At 38.5% G+C, this 16,128-nt stretch overlaps 1 protein-coding gene and 1 long non-coding RNA gene across 2 annotated transcripts in view; both read left to right on the forward strand.

Moving 5' to 3' along the window:
* Positions 1 to 16,128, forward strand: part of LOC115219910 (mannosyl-oligosaccharide 1,2-alpha-mannosidase IA) — a 533,489-nt gene that overhangs the window by 408,294 nt on the left and 109,067 nt on the right. Inside the window, exon 3 of the mRNA XM_029790220.2 lies at positions 532 to 747. Coding sequence (XP_029646080.1) covers positions 532 to 747 — 216 coding nt within the window. The remainder of the gene's footprint in view (positions 1 to 531; positions 748 to 16,128) is intronic.
* Positions 8,702 to 16,075, forward strand: LOC118766300. The gene is made up of 3 exons (XR_005002219.1): positions 8,702 to 8,749; positions 10,946 to 10,947; positions 15,971 to 16,075. It is a non-coding gene; the product is annotated as an uncharacterized LOC118766300 (long non-coding RNA).

The raw sequence follows: 16,128 nt of genomic DNA on the forward strand, positions 1-16,128 counted from the left end.
ATCATTCATAGATTCTTATGAGGAAAACATACTGATAGGGAATTGAGTCCAGAATCTGCCGAAGTTGAGCCAGTCCTTACTGATGAGGCAATGGAAATTGCCAGAACTGATGTCAGTGTAAGGAATTCTCGATCAGTGTTTACAGACAATTATAGTCCCTGCCAGTATATGTGTGTGTTTGTTCCCCCACGTCACTTGACAACCGATGCGGGTGTGTTTACGTCCCCTAGCGGTTTGGCAAAAGGGACCGATAGAATAAGTACTAGGCTTACAGATAATAAGTCCTGGGGTCGATTTGCTCGACTAAAGGTGGTGCTCCAGCATGGCCGCAGTCAAATGACTGAAACAAGTAAAAGAGTATTTGTCTGCTTATTAGTGAAATGTCATTAAGTTGTTCTTGGAATTAAATGGGCTTTGATTTACCGTCAGGTGACTTTTGGCCAACCCTATATTTTTTTTTTTTTTCAGCTGCCCATGATGGACATTGTTATATGTAATGTATTTATAGTCTCCTTTTATTTTCATTTCCAGATGATGAAATTCGCATGGGATAATTACGCGAAATACGCATGGGGTGCTAACGAGCTGCGGCCAATCTCGAAACGGAGCCACAGCGCCGGCATCTTCGGCTCACTTTCTCTCGGTGCCACCATTGTCGATGGCCTGGACACTCTCTATCTGATGGGGCTTCATGAGGATTACAAAAAAGGCAGGGACTGGATTGCAACGTCGTTCACCTTTGATGGCGTGAGTTTCATTCTTCATTTATTTTAATCTTTGTTTCTCACTTTCACCCTCTTCCTCCTCCTCCTCCTCCTCTCTCCATCATCCTCCAAGTTCTTTCCGGAACAACAGCTGTCATCAACCGCAGTGGTCGCTTCAAACAAGCTTACAAGTGCTTGATTTCCCCAAATCTTCCTTTGAAAAGGCCTCAAATTCTGAATCGCTGATGTAAAAATATAGAAAAAAAATCTCCCAAAATTCGGAGTGCTCAGTTATCAAGTGAAACACTGTCAGATACTGTAACTTGGCTATTTACAAAGTGAAATCATGTGTTTTCATGAATGTTCTAATGAGATTTCTGCTGAAATTCACATTTAAATATCAACGGGTTCGCTCAGCCAGCTTCGACCAGGCTGGTTGTTTGAATCAAAAAATTTTTCGCGCAGCTGTGGCTGAGTTGGTAATGAAAGGGGTTAAACAGTAATTTACAACCGTAACTGTCATACTAGCGGTTTTGGTTAATTTCCAGTCTTCCATGAAAAATATATCTGGCTGTAGGGGGATATCTTGCTTAGAATCAGGTGGGTGTTGGCAACAGGAAGAGCACCCCATTTTCGAAAATCTGCTCCAACAAATTCTGTGTGTGCCATGCAGGCATGGTAAAGTGCACATTAACTGATGGAAATGATGCTGATGATGAAGTGATATACTGGAAGTTAAAAAAATTAATTTTAAAAAATGAGAAGTCATGAACTGGTGCATGGTTAGAGGGACATTTGACTGTTATTTCTAGCAGCTGAGCAATCCACGTAATGGAGTGCGTTATTGACTGGTCACTTGGTGCTAACACTAGTGCTGTACCAATGTGCAAAGCTGCTTTTACTTGAAAATTATTTTTCCATATTTAAATAGATTTTGAAATTTTTTTTTTCTTTTATTCAGGTTTTTTTTTTTACCTTTGAAACAAAATTTTTTGAAACAAAATTTCTATTACAAATTCTATATTTCGTATTTTATAATTTATTCCATCTTTATTACACTCCCACCTACCTGTCTACTTCCCCCTTCCGCTTCTTCCTTCTCCTCCTCTTCTCCTTTTTTTTGTTGGGGATAGGATGTTGGGCAGTTTTGGCGGTGGGAGTCGTGGGTGGATTTCTTTTTGTTAACTTGATAAAAAATTCCATAATTTGTCTGTAATGGTTGTTTTGATGTTCTGCTGAGTTTAAGCGGCAGTGGAGCTGGTGTGGGGGTGGGGTCTTGCTATGTGTGAGTTTGTGTGTGTGTGTGTGTGTGTGATGGGGAGGCACATTTGAAGGTGTTCAGGTTCTTTCAGAGTTTTTGTTGTTTTTTTTCCTCAATAGAGAAAGGCTGACAAGGAGGAAGAGATGAGATAAGATAGTAGTAGTGGTGGTGGTGGTGGCAATATGTGTGGGCGGGGCGGTGGTTTAAGGTGGCGTGGTGGGGGGGGGGGGCGGGAACTGGGATTTAATGAAATATTAAAATGGCCCTTCAATCAGGTCTTAGAAGAAAATGGTTTCTCCCCAATCAACCTGTCCCCATGATCTTCAGTTGCTAATTCAGTTATTCTTGATTGCTTTCAACACAAGACACTCTCTCTCTCTCACACTTTCCCTCCTTTCTCATTCCCTCTCTTTTCACTCCCTTCTCTCTCTCTTTCCCTTCCTCCTTTCTCTTTCCTTTCTCTCTCTTCTCTCCATTTCTCTTTTATCTTTCTTCTTCTACTCCCCCCACCAGTCTCTCACTGAAAGGCAGCACACCTCCTCCCATCTTTCATCACAATATAACTTGCAAATTACCTTGTCATTTACAATTTAACCTTTTTCTTCTTCACAAATACCCTTCTTTTTTTATATTTCGTGTATGTTTGTATAAAATTGTGTGTGTATGTATGCGTGTGTGATTGAATGTCTAGGCACAGGTGTCCAGGTGTGTGAGGAACAGGATGTGTGCATGCATGTGTATATCTGTGGAATGGTATGTACCTATGTGACAGCATTTATCTGTGTGAGATAAAAAGCATATATTTATATGTATGTGTGTGTAGAGTCGCAATGGCTTAGTGGTTAGGGCAGCGGACTCACAGTTGTAGGATCGCAATTTTGATTCCCAGACCGAGCATTGTGAATGTTTATAGAACGAAAACACCTAAAAGCTCCGGCAGGGGGTGGTGGTGATCCCTGCTGTACTCTTTCGCTGTAGTCTGTGATTTTGTCATGGACAGGAGCAAAGAGCCAACGTGAAATTTTATGTTAAACTCGGGAAGTCTGTCACAAAGACATTGAGCATTCTTTGAAATGCATGCCATGATGGGGCAATGTGATGTACTCGATGGTTCAAGGGGTACAGGCAGTTGAAAAGCAAAAGAACATCCCTTGAAGACAATGAGCAATCTGGAAGACCTGCCATGAGTGTCACTCCCAGGAATGTGGTATTGTGCATCGGGAATCCATCCTCCTGGGCCAGGCTGTCTATTGAGTTCTACTGCGACATTTTGAAGTGATTGAGGGACCGGCTCCTGTGCACGTGACACGTAAAAACACCATTTGAGCATGGCCATTGCCAGTACTGACTGGCCCTCGTGCCGGTAGCAAGTAAAAGCACCCACTATACTCTGAGTTGTTGGTATTAGGAAGGGCGTCCAGCTGTAGAAACTCTGCCAGATCAAGATTGGAGCCTGGTGCAGCCATCTGGCTCACCAGTCCCGTCAAGCTGTCCAACCCATGCCAGTATGGAAAACGGATGTTAAACGATGATGATGATGATGAAGATGATGAGGGAGGACATTCATCGAAAACGACCAAATCTGTGAAGCTCAAAGAATTAGATTCTTCATTGAGCTCCCCTCACTTGTGAGTTTATTGCCAAAAACAACATGGTATTACTTCCACAGCCACCCAGTAAACCAGCTTTTAGCAGCTGCAGACTGGGGGAGGGAACTTCCATCTCTTCTCCAAGAGGATTATGTAACTGAAAGGTTGCCATTTTAACACCATTGTCGAAATCCAGAGCAAATTGCAGACTGTCCTCGACTCGCTTTCAGAAAGCTACTTGCAGGTCAAATTCAAAAAGTGGCAGGAACGCTGGGATCAGTGTATTGCTGTGCAAGGTGACTATTTCAAAGGAGATGATGTTAAAGCTTAGGTAAATAAGTTATTAAACATAACTAATCTGGGAACCTTTTGATGCCACCTTGTAGTTATATAAAATCTTTATTTGACCATTAGCTCTTTGTTAGTTTCAGTCTTTGGATTGAGGGCTGAGACATTGCCTAGATGGGTACAGTTGGATGAATCGATTCCAGTACTTATACTTATTTTATCAGTTACTTTTTGCTGAGCTGCCAAGTTGTGAGAACATAAACAAACCTACACACATGTGAGACACGACAGGCTTATTTCAGTTTCTGTATACCAAATCCACTCGCAAAGCTTTTCTTGTCCTTTTCTGCCTGTCTTGCGCAGTTACTTGTTGACCTCGCCAGTGCTGGCGGCACATAATAGGCACCCAGCACACACTGCCAAGTGGTTGGCATAAGGAAAGGCATCTAGCTGTAGAAACCATACCGAAGCAGATACTGGGGCCCAATATAGTGCTCTAGCTCATTGATTCTCATTGAAACATCCAACCCATGCTAAATGATGATGACAGTGATGATGATGATGATGGTGGTGGTGGTGGTGGTTTGGGTGGTGGCGGTGGCGTCCATAACTCTAACAATTATGATTAAAGAATAAGGAATGAGACAGCATTGCATTGCCAGATGCTAGCTACACTACTTCAGCCAAACTTATCCTACACCTACTTCACCCACTACTTTCTGCCATCAGCCTGCGTTGAAGTTTTAATGAGTTATTTATGATGTTTAAACTAATTATTTACCTTTAAAGTGAATTGACTGACACCTGTTGTTTGGCTGCCGTTACTTTTGTTGTTTCTCAAGTCAGGCTTGATTAACGAACCTTCCTATGACCAGATGCATCCCAGCTGTGACCAATCAGTTACCTGATATATTTTATGGCTAAGCATGATATATCTCGTATTATATGTTCTTCCCCCTTATTCTATTGGTCTCTTTTACTGAACTGCTAAGTCACAGGTATATAAGCACACCAACATCAGTTGTCAAGCAAAAGTGGGAGGACAAACATAGACACACACACACAAACACATATATAACAGGCTTCTTTCACTTTCCATCTACCAAATCCACTCTCAGTGCTTTGGTTGGCCCGAGGCTACAGTAGAAGACACTTGCCCAAGGTGCCACACAGTGGGACTCAATCCGGAACCATGTAGTTGGAAAACAAGCTACTTGTGAGTGGATTTGGTAGACGGAAACTGAAGCAAGCCCATCACGTGTGTGTGTGTGTAACATAACTAGTTTGGCTTACAAAGAATAAATCCTGCGGTAGATTTCTTCGACTAAAGGTGGTGCTCCAGCATGGCCGCTGTCAGATGACTGAAATAAGTAAAAGAATAAATGTGTGTGTGTGCATACGTGCTTATCTTTTACTCGTTTCAGTCATTAGACTGCAGCCTTGAAGAATTCTTGGTTGAACGAATTAACCCCCAATGCTTAGATTCTTTTGCTAAGCTTGGTACTTATTCTATCGGTGCCGTTTTTGCCGAACTAGTTATGTTACACACACACACACACACATACATGATGGGCTTCCTTCAGTTTCAAATCCACTCACAAGTCTTTGGATCGACCTGATAATATAGTAGAAGACACCTGCCCAAGGTGTCTCACAATGGAACTGAACCCGGAACGATATGGTTGGGAAGCAAGCCCCTTAAAACACAGCTGCACCTGCACTTATATGTGTGTGTGCGTATGTGTGTGTGTGTGTGTGTGTATAAAGTGCTGGGCAGAAGTTTATCATTAACTGACAGAAATTGTTATGATAATCAAGATCAATCATTGCAATTATCATTAATGTGCATTGTTGTTATTATTAATAGCAATAATATTAGTTTGCCCTTTCTATAACTCCTATTTAATTTGTCTCGGTCCCTCTCTCGCCCTCTCTCACCCGTGCTCTCTCTCTCTCTTTCTCGTTTTGCTTAACTCTCCGATAAAGATCATCATATTCATTATCTCCAACTCTAAGCTGTTACGAACCTTTCATTTGCTTGATGAAAATTGCATGTACCTATAGACTGTGTGTGTGTGTGTGTGTGTGTGCTTGCATATGTTTATATTGTGGAGGTGTGTATATATGCTTATGTCTATGTTCATATGTATAATTTAATACATATGCTTACATATAATTTTTATACATGAATGCATATATATGTGTGTATGTATGTGTGCATACATATACACATACACATGCCAACATATATATATATATACATATACACATACATGTATATTATATGCATGCATATATATATATATATATATATATATATATATATATATTTATTTATTTTATAGAAGGAGCTTCTACAGGACTAGAACTGTTTCATTCAAAAGGTTAACCCCGACTCAACCCGGGACCTACATATATATATATATATACGCGCACACACACACATACACATGCATATATACATATGTATATATATATATGTATGTATAGAGAGAGAGAGAGAGAGGCACTGTGTAGACATGTATATAGAAGTGTGTGTGTGTGTCAGTGTTTACGTACTCTTTTACTTGTTTCAGGCATTTAACTGTGGCCATGCTGGAGCACCACCTTTAGTCAAACAAATCGACCCCAGGACTTATTCTTTGTAAGCCTAGTACTTATTCTATCGGTCTGTTTTGCCAAACCGCTAAGTTACGGGGATGTAAACACACCAGCATCGGTTGTCAAGCGATGTTGGGGGGACAAACACAGACACACAAACATATACACATACATACATACATACATATATATATATATATATATATATATATATATATATATATATATATACACACACATATTTATACATGAATACGACAAGCTTCTTTCAGTTTGTCTACCAAATCCACTCGCAAGGCTTTGATCGGCCCGAGGCTATAATAGAAGACACTAGCCCAAGGTGCCACGCAGTGGGACTGAGCCTGGAACCATGTGGTTGGTAAGCAAGCTACTGACCACACAGCCACTCCTGTGCCTATGTGTGTATAATTTACATGCTTGCATATAATTTCTATAGGTTTAGGCACATCTCTCTCTTTCTATTTATCTAATAAATTATATATATATATATATATATATATATACACACACACACACACACACACACACGCACACACAATGTAAATGTGAATAAGTACGTGTATCTTTGTTTAATGCATCTAAGTATGTGTGTGTGTGTATATATATATATTAAGTATTAGTGTGTGTGTGTAATTTATATGTATACTTGCTTACAATTTACAAATGTGTATGCATATATACACACAGTATAGACCTACATATATATATATATATATATATATATTCACACACACACACACACACATCTCTCTGTGTGCGTATGTGTCCGTGCGTCCAACTAACTTGTGGCTTTATAAACAATAACCCCACAATAACCTCTTCTGATTGCTCTGTTATAAAATATTCAAGGATTACTTTCAAATCCACTTTGTGGAATCAATACTCCTATCCCAGTCATCACGAAATGCTTGTCTGTTGTTGTGTGTCGGTCAGCTTGGTGCATCATTCTCCTTTCTTATTCCTCAACGTATCCTTTTATTACAGTAAGTAATTAGTAAATTGATTTTGGGGGTTAGGTACCCTGATATAATCCACTAGTACATGCAAATATATATATATGTTTGTATGTGTGCATATATGTGTATATATATATTTATATGTATGTGTGTATATACATGTTTGTGTACATATATATGTGTGTATGTATGCATGTGTATATATATATATTTATGTGTGTGTGTGTGTGTGTATCTATATAAATATATACATATGTATGTCTGTGTGTATATGTATATGTATATATATATATAATATATATATATATATATATATATATATATATATATATTCTCTTTCTGCTTATTTCTGTGTTCCTTTTCTGCTGAAGAGTGTAGGCTTGAAACACAAGACTTTCTCACTTCCCAAGCGTTAAACTAATACATCTGTTTGTTGTTTACACACCCATCTTCGTCCTTTTTTTTTTTTTTTTTTTGGTAAATTCCAACTATATGTATATACAGATAGAAGATAGATTAGACAAATATATAACTTCTGTAGAAACTAGAACCACCGTTAGAAGTTATGACATTTCGTAAACAAATGCATTTTCATAAACAATGCAGTCAAAGATGGAAGAGTATGCCAATGAGTGTACGTGCATATTTCAGGACATTTTGCTCCTTCTTCAACACCACATCCAGCTCAGTAGCCATCTAAAAGCACTGTGTTTTGTGGCTATTTAAGCAATGTGTTCCATTAAGCACTGAAGGTGGATCTCATCGACTATGCTCTTCAAGGCCGCAATCCAGTGACTGAAATAAGTTGCACAAAAATAAAGAAGGGTTGGTTGCAGCTTTAACTCTTTTGTTATCACAAAGCTGTTAAAATATCTAGCCTTTTGTTTCAATTATATTTTGAAATTAGAGAAAAATTTCATCAACTGTTTAGCATTAAAACCCAACCAGGGTTCTCAACCGTGATCCATATGATTCCTGAGGATCCATATAAGATTTTCGAGGGGGCCATGCAGCAAAATAGTAAATCAAAGATCTACAGTAATATCTGAAGGGCACCTGAAATATTTTTGCTTTTGATGTATGTATTGGTATGTATTGGTTTATTTCTCTAATGTTTATATAGTTCAACCTACACGAGTAAATGTGTGAAAAATGAAATAGGGATTTTGAAAGAACTTTCTGTAAAACTAGCTGTTAAACATCAAATGGCTTATGGGGATCTTCCAGAATAAAATAGTAATCAAAGGGGTCCATAGACAGAAAATGGTTGGAAACCCTTGATTTAATCTGACCATATCCAGCCTAAATATTCTAAATGTTTGATGTTCAGTCTGGCTAGATCCAGCCTCTTACACCTGCCCTACAATTGTCATTCTGAAAGTATACTCTCACATCATCAAAATCCCAAAGCTAGGAGGTAATGCATGGTTCATTTGAAACAATGTGAATAGATAAGCATTACATTTGACAGAGTAATCTGAATGCTGAAGGGTTAAATAGCTTTGTCATTGGAAGCACTCCGTCGGTTACGACGATGAGGGTTCCGGTTGATCCGAATCAACGGAACAGCCTGCTCGTGAAATTAACGTGTAAGTGGCTGAGCACTCCACAGACACGTGCACCCTTAATGTAGTTCTCGGGGATATTCAGCGTGACACAGAGAGTGACAAGGCCGGCCTTTGAAATACAGGTACAACAGAAACAGGAAGTAAGAGTGAGAGAAAGTTGTGGTGAAAGAGTACAGCAGGGATCACCACCATCCCCTGCCGGAGCCTCGTGGAGCTTTTAGGTGTTTTCGTTCAATAAACACTCACAACGCCCGGTCTGAGAATCGAAACCGCAATCCTATGACCGCGAGTCTGCTGCCCTAACCACTTTGTCATTATTAAGCTGGTGTCTAGAACATAAATTAATAGGAAATTTTGCTGGAAGGTGTTAACTCAGATCATTTAAAGCATTTGTATCACAGATCCAAGGTGACTTCCACAAGGTACAGTCCTTCAGTGACCCTGAGAGTTATGCCAGTGGAGTGCTAAATCCTGGTTTGAACTTTCCATGCTGCACAGGTCAGAGGATAGAGGCCAGGCGAAGATGGATTCTAGGGGTCAGCATGAGTCAACATTGAGCCAATGCTCCTATGTTTTATGTTTTACTTGTTTAAGTCATTAGACTGCGGCCATGCTGGGGCATTGCCTTGGAGGGTTTTGGTCAAATGAATTGACCCCAGTACTTTTTTTTAAAGTCTGGTACTTATTCTGTTTCTTTTGTTGAATCGCTAAGTTACAAGGATGTAAACACACTGACACTGGTTGTCAAGCAGTGTTGAGAGAATGAACAAAAACACACATATGATGGGCTTCTTTCAGTTTCCGTCTACCAAATCCCACTCACAAGGTTTGCTCAGCCTGAGGCTATAGTAGAAAACGCTTTCACAAGGTGCCTCACAGTAGGATTGAACCTGGAACCATGTGGTTGAGAAGCAAGTTTCTTACCACACGGCCACGCCTGCACCTATATGACAAAAAAAAAAGGAGCAAACAACCCAAAACCATAAAATCTTGGGAGGGGAAGGTCTTCTTTCATAGCAATATGTGGGGACACCTTAAAAATATCTAGGGGTAAGGAAAATGAGACAGAGCTGAAAAAGCAGAGATAAAAGACATTCTTAAAGTCAAGAACGGTGAAGATAAAGTCATCAATGCCCTGTAGTCCTTAAGGAGTAGAGGGTTTAAGAATAAGAAGGTTAGTCTCAGCTGGGTTGTTGATGAAAAGGGTTAAAGTATTTTACCGTAGGTGTGTTAACTGAATCAGAATCAGCGAGGGCTGCTGCGGGGCTAAGCAAAAACGTAAGGGTTCTTAATATTTATCAGAAGGAAGCAGGGATCCAATTTGCTTTGGAAGAGAAGGTTCATTCAGCTTTGCCTCTGCATTTTGCTTATTTGTTTTGTTAGGGAAAGAGGTACCCTCTACCTCCCCCTGTAATTCCAATATTCATCAGTAAAAAGGGTTCTCTTTTACCACACAAGCTGAAGAATTCCCTATTTTTATGTTTTAATAGTTACGATACTAATAAGGGCCAGTGGGGGTTTGCCTGCTGTTGGTTAGATCTTAAAGGCAGCAATTAGATGTTGTTTTAGGCTTCACCGCTCTAAGCTACAAGCAATAAACTATATGCAAGCTTAAATTGCTGTAGAGCCACTAATATCCTACTCGAAAAAGTTTTAAAAAAGTAGAATAAAGCTATTTGATATGTAGCAAAGAAGATCAGACACCGATGAGTTTTGGGGAGGAGAAGGAAGAGAATGAAAAAAGAAATGAAAGAAAAAAATGAGTGGGGGGGGGGCAGAATATTAATAAAGAAAGCAAATGGTGTTATAAAGATCGGAATCTATGATGCAAGCTTTTAAAATCTTGAGGGGTTATAAATTTGTCTCCTATCTTCTTAGAATATAATCATAAGACAAATAATAATAATAATAATGACAATAATAATAATAATAATAATAATAATAATAATAAAGGAAGAAGTAAAAATTTAAAAAAAACAAAAAGAAAGAAATTATCAGGCCACATCATTCTGAGTGTGGTGGTATTGTATAGCCTTTACTTTTATTTAATATCAGGAGAGACAGAGTAATAGAGATATGGGCAGGAGAGGAAGGCAGAGTAAAGGAGATAATGGAAGGAGAGAGGGAGTTGTAGAGATAAAGAGGGGAGAAAGAGGAAGAGATGAAAGGAGAGGGTGTAAGAGATATATAAGTGGGGGGGAAAAGAAATATATGAAAGATGGGAACAGATATATAAAGAGACAGAGAGAGAAATATAAAGAGAGAGAGAGAGAGCAAGATATATATAGGAGGAGAGAGAGAAAGTGATATATAAGGGGAGAGAGAGGAAGAGGTATATATAGTGTGAGGGAGGAGGAAATATATGGGGAGAAAGGGAGGAAGAGATATATAAGGGGTAAGAGAACGAAGAGATATGTAAGGAGAGAGAGAGAGAGAGAGAGAGCAAGATAGACAGAGAAATAGATATATAAGGGGAGAGAGAGAGAGAGAGAGATGGGTGGGAGGAGGGAATGTTATGCAATGCTGAAATTTCTCTTGTTAAGGGAGCAATGTTGCCCCATAAATCACACCTCTACGAAGCCATTCATGCCAAACAGGTTTTGGCAAAATACACAGAGCAATGAATAAATCGTAACTGCAATATTGCAGAACATTAAAAGTATAAAATGAAATAGAATAAAATAAAATTAACAACCACCACCACCGATTTCACAGTAAAACTAATAACAACCACCACCAGTGAAATTGAAGATCTTTCGGCTCAGACAATAATTTAGGAGCATTAATAATGATTCAAATGCTTGGACAGGCTTGAAATGGAAAAGTGTAGAGTTTGTCAGGAGGGAGCCGGTACTTAAACTAGTATGAAAGTATGAAAGTGGCAAGTCAGAAGTTAAATAATTTCATGGCTAATAAATTCCAGGATTTAAATGGAATTACCAGAGAGTTCCGTAGAGGAAGAGAAAAACTCAAATGAATTTACTCTTATTTGTAAATAAAAATCACTATGACGGTGGTGGCGGCAGTGGTGCTGATGCAGCAGCAAATAGTATTATTAACCCTTTCATTACCAACCCGGCTGAAACCGGCTCTGGTTCTGTAGTACAAATGTCTTGTTTTCATAAGTCTTGAATTAAAATCTTCTACCAAACCTTAGTCACTATTTATGTTCCTAACACTAGTTGAATGATAACCAAATTATTTTACTAAATTCTTTGTTATATTTAAAATTAGTTGAAAGAAACACAGAGCATCTCAAAATAAATAGTTACAAAAGGGTTAAAGTCACCATGATATTTTTAAATCACCTCTAGCCCTGTAGTACATATGTCTTGTTTTCATAAGTTTTGAATTAAAATCTTCTACCAAACCTTAGTCACTATTTATGTTCCTAACACTAGTTGAATGATAACCAAGTTATTTTACTAAATTCTTTGTTATATTTAAAATTAATTGAAAGAAACACAGAGCATCTCAAAATAAATAGTTACAAAAGGGTTAAAGTCACCATGATATTTTTAAATCACCTCTAGCCCTGTAGTACATATGTCTTGTTTTCATAAGTTTTGAATTAAAATCTTCTACCAAACCTTAGTCACTATTTATGTTCCTAACACTAGTTGAATGATAACCAAATTATTTTACTAAATTCTTTGTTATATTTAAAATTAGTTGAAAGAACACAGAGCATCTCAAAATAAATAGTTACAAAAGGGTTAAAGTCACCATGATATTTTTAAATCACCTCTAGCCCTAGTACATATGTCTTGTTTTCATAAGTTTGAATAAAATCTTCTACCAAACCTTAGTCACTATTTATGTTCCTAACACTAGTTGAATGATAACCAAATTATTTTACTAAATTCTTTGTTATATTTAAAATTAGTTGAAAGAAACACAGAGCATCTCAAAATAAATAGTTACAAAAGGGTTAAAGTCACCATGATATTTTTAAATCACCTCTAGCCCTGTAGTACATATGTCTTGTTTTCATAAGTTTTGAATTAAAATCTTCTACCAAACCTTAGTCACTATTTATGTTCCTAACACTAGTTGAATGATAACCAAGTTATTTTACTAAATTCTTTGTTATATTTAAAATTAATTGAAAGAAACACAGAGCATCTCAAAATAAATACAGTTACAGAAGGGTTAAGGACAAAAGGCTTGATGACGACTGGTATTGGTGTGTTTATATCCCTCGTAACTTAGCAACTCAACAAAGAATAAGAGTACCTGGGCAAGTGTCTTCTCTTATGCCCCTGGGCTGACCTAATCCTTGAGAGTGTAATATATCGTCATCATTTAATATCCACTTCCATGCTGACATGGTTTGGATGGATTGACTGAAAACTGGTGAGCTGGGGAACTGCATCAGGTTCCAATCTGATTTGGCAAGGTTTCTATGGCTGGATGCCCTTCCTAAAACCAACCACTCCAAGAGTGTAGTGGATGTCTTTTTTTTGTGGATATGAACTTCAACCTTGTTGTTTGTTTTATAAAACTTTATGTTCATACCTGAGGAATCTTCTGTCATCAGTGTTGCTGAAATTACAATGTAATATGATAAATTTTAAATTATTATATAATAATATTTCAGCAATTATATGCTTGTAAAGTGAAGATATATGGAGTCAGATGGCTTTGTGGTTAGGGTGCTGGATTCACAACCATAAGATTGTGGTTTCAATTCCTTAGCCAGGGGGTTCATTATGTTCTTGATCAAAACACTTCATTTCATGTTGCTGCTGTCCACTCATCAGTAGAAATGAGTTTAGCCTGGAGAGGAGTGGGATCTGCCAGACTTTCTTGCAGTGACCCGATGACCAGCTCACAAGGGACTTGTCATTGTCAAAGTGAGGATATAGTAGCCAAGAAACTTTTGAAATTTACAGTTAATTACATTTTTGTTTCATTCCACATATCAGTTCCCCATCAAGACAAGGGGACAAAATGCATACACATGTGCATGCACTCACAAGGTTTTAGTCAGTTTAAGGCAATATTTGAAGACCCTTGGTCCCACAACTTTATTCCCTTTTCCTTTCTTCTCTGTTCTTTTTCAATCTTGCAACCTCATAAGTGCTGGCAGCATGAATAAAAGTACCCAGTACACTCTGTAAAGTGGTTGGTTTTAGGAAGGCAATAATAGAAGACTCAAGGTGCCACGCGGTGCAATTGAACCTGAAACCATGTAATTGAGAAGCAAACTTCTTAACCACACAGCCATGCTTCTGCCTGTATTAATTCATAAATATAATTAAATATCCCTGTACCACATATTGGATCAGATATTACAGCACTTAGGAAAACTGGGAGTGCTTGTATAAGCGGTTTTCTGTTTGTAAACAAACACTGACCCACAAACACACACACATACCACCACACACAGACACACGCATACACGTACACATACTGGTAACACTCAGTTGATGATGAAATACGTGTTACACCATATTGATTAAATGTAGCCAAACATACATCGCGAAGTTTCATCAGATAAGCTGTCGCATAATTTTCGATCGCACTTGACAGAGAAGCAGAAGCAAACAAACAGCTCATTGTTAAATTGATAAAACGATGAATTAGGAATACGTGTGGAATACGTTCACACACACACACACACAACATGCATGAATATTCATGCACGTAAGTGCACGAGACTACATGCGTATGTATATGTATATATATATATATATATATATATATATATATATTTTACTTTTTTACTTGTTTCAGTCATTTGGCTGTGGCCATGCTGGAGCACCACACCTTTAGTCGAGCAGATCGACCCCAGGACTTATTCTTTGTAAGCCTAGTACTCATTCTATCGTCTCTTTTGCTGAACTGCTAAGTTACGGGGGCATTAACACACCAGCATCGATTGTCAAGTGATGTTGGGGTGACAAACATATACACACACACACATACATACATATATATATATATATATATATATATATATATATTATATATATTTTACTTTTTTACTTGTTTCAGTCATTTGGCTGTGGCCATGCTGGAGCACCACACCTTTAGTCGAGCAGATCGACCCCAGGACTTATTCTTTGTAAGCCTAGTACTCATTCTATCGGTCTCTTTTGCTGAACTGCTAAGTTACGGGGGCATTAACACACCAGCATCGATTGTCAAGTGATGTTGGGGTGACAAACATATACACACACACATACATACATATATATATATATATATATATATATATATATATATATATATATATATATATACGATGGACTTCTTTCAGTTTCTGTCTACCAAATTCACTCATAAGGCTTTGGTCGGCCCGAGGCTATAGTAGAAGACACTTGCCCAAGGTGCCACGCAGTGGGTCTGAACCCGGAACCATGTGGTTGCCAAATGGCACAAGTCTACTTTATGTAAACTGTGTACATGTGTTAAAATTGTATAGAGCAGCAGTTCTCAATCCTGTCTCCCAGGGTTACATGCTGCCCTAGCTTTCAGTGCATATTTATGTAAGGTAGATTTGCACCATTTGGCATCTTCCTTCAGCATGTGGCTTGGCCTTTTGTAAGACTCGCTTTTTGGCCTTATTGTGGTTTATCATCTTGAAAGAGTCCAGAAGCTGGCTACCCGCATGGTTCTTGGTCTCAAGCATTTGTCTTATGAAGAAAGGCTGAAGACACTTGACCTTTATTCTCTAGAAAAACGACGACGCCGTGTTGATCTCATTCTCGCTCACAACATCATAAGCGGAAAGTGTAACCTCTCGAAAGAGCTGTTCTTCACTCCTGCTCCAGAGCGTCGGCTGCGGGGTCACTCCGAAAAGCTCTATCTGCGACGATTTCATCTCAATCGAAGGAGAGGGGCTTTCTCCGTCCGGGTTGCGGATCCGTAGAATAAGCTGCCAGACAAGATAGTGAAGATGCCGACGACCGCTCGGTGCAAAGACTCTCTTGACCAGAAATGGCCTGAACTCTTTGCATGAACACCCTCCCTCTAGCTGGCCAGAACTAGTATCTCACACCTACTCTGAAATGTCATTCAAAAAATAAACAATTACGTCTTTCAAATCTTGAAGCTACAAGATAATACCAGATTGATTTTTTTTAAATGTGAGTAGATAGATGCAGATGTGGCTGTGTGGTAAGATGCTAGCTT

This window comes from Octopus sinensis, linkage group LG15, assembly GCF_006345805.1.
Source record: "Octopus sinensis linkage group LG15, ASM634580v1, whole genome shotgun sequence".
NCBI classification, from domain to species: Eukaryota; Metazoa; Mollusca; class Cephalopoda; order Octopoda; family Octopodidae; genus Octopus; species Octopus sinensis.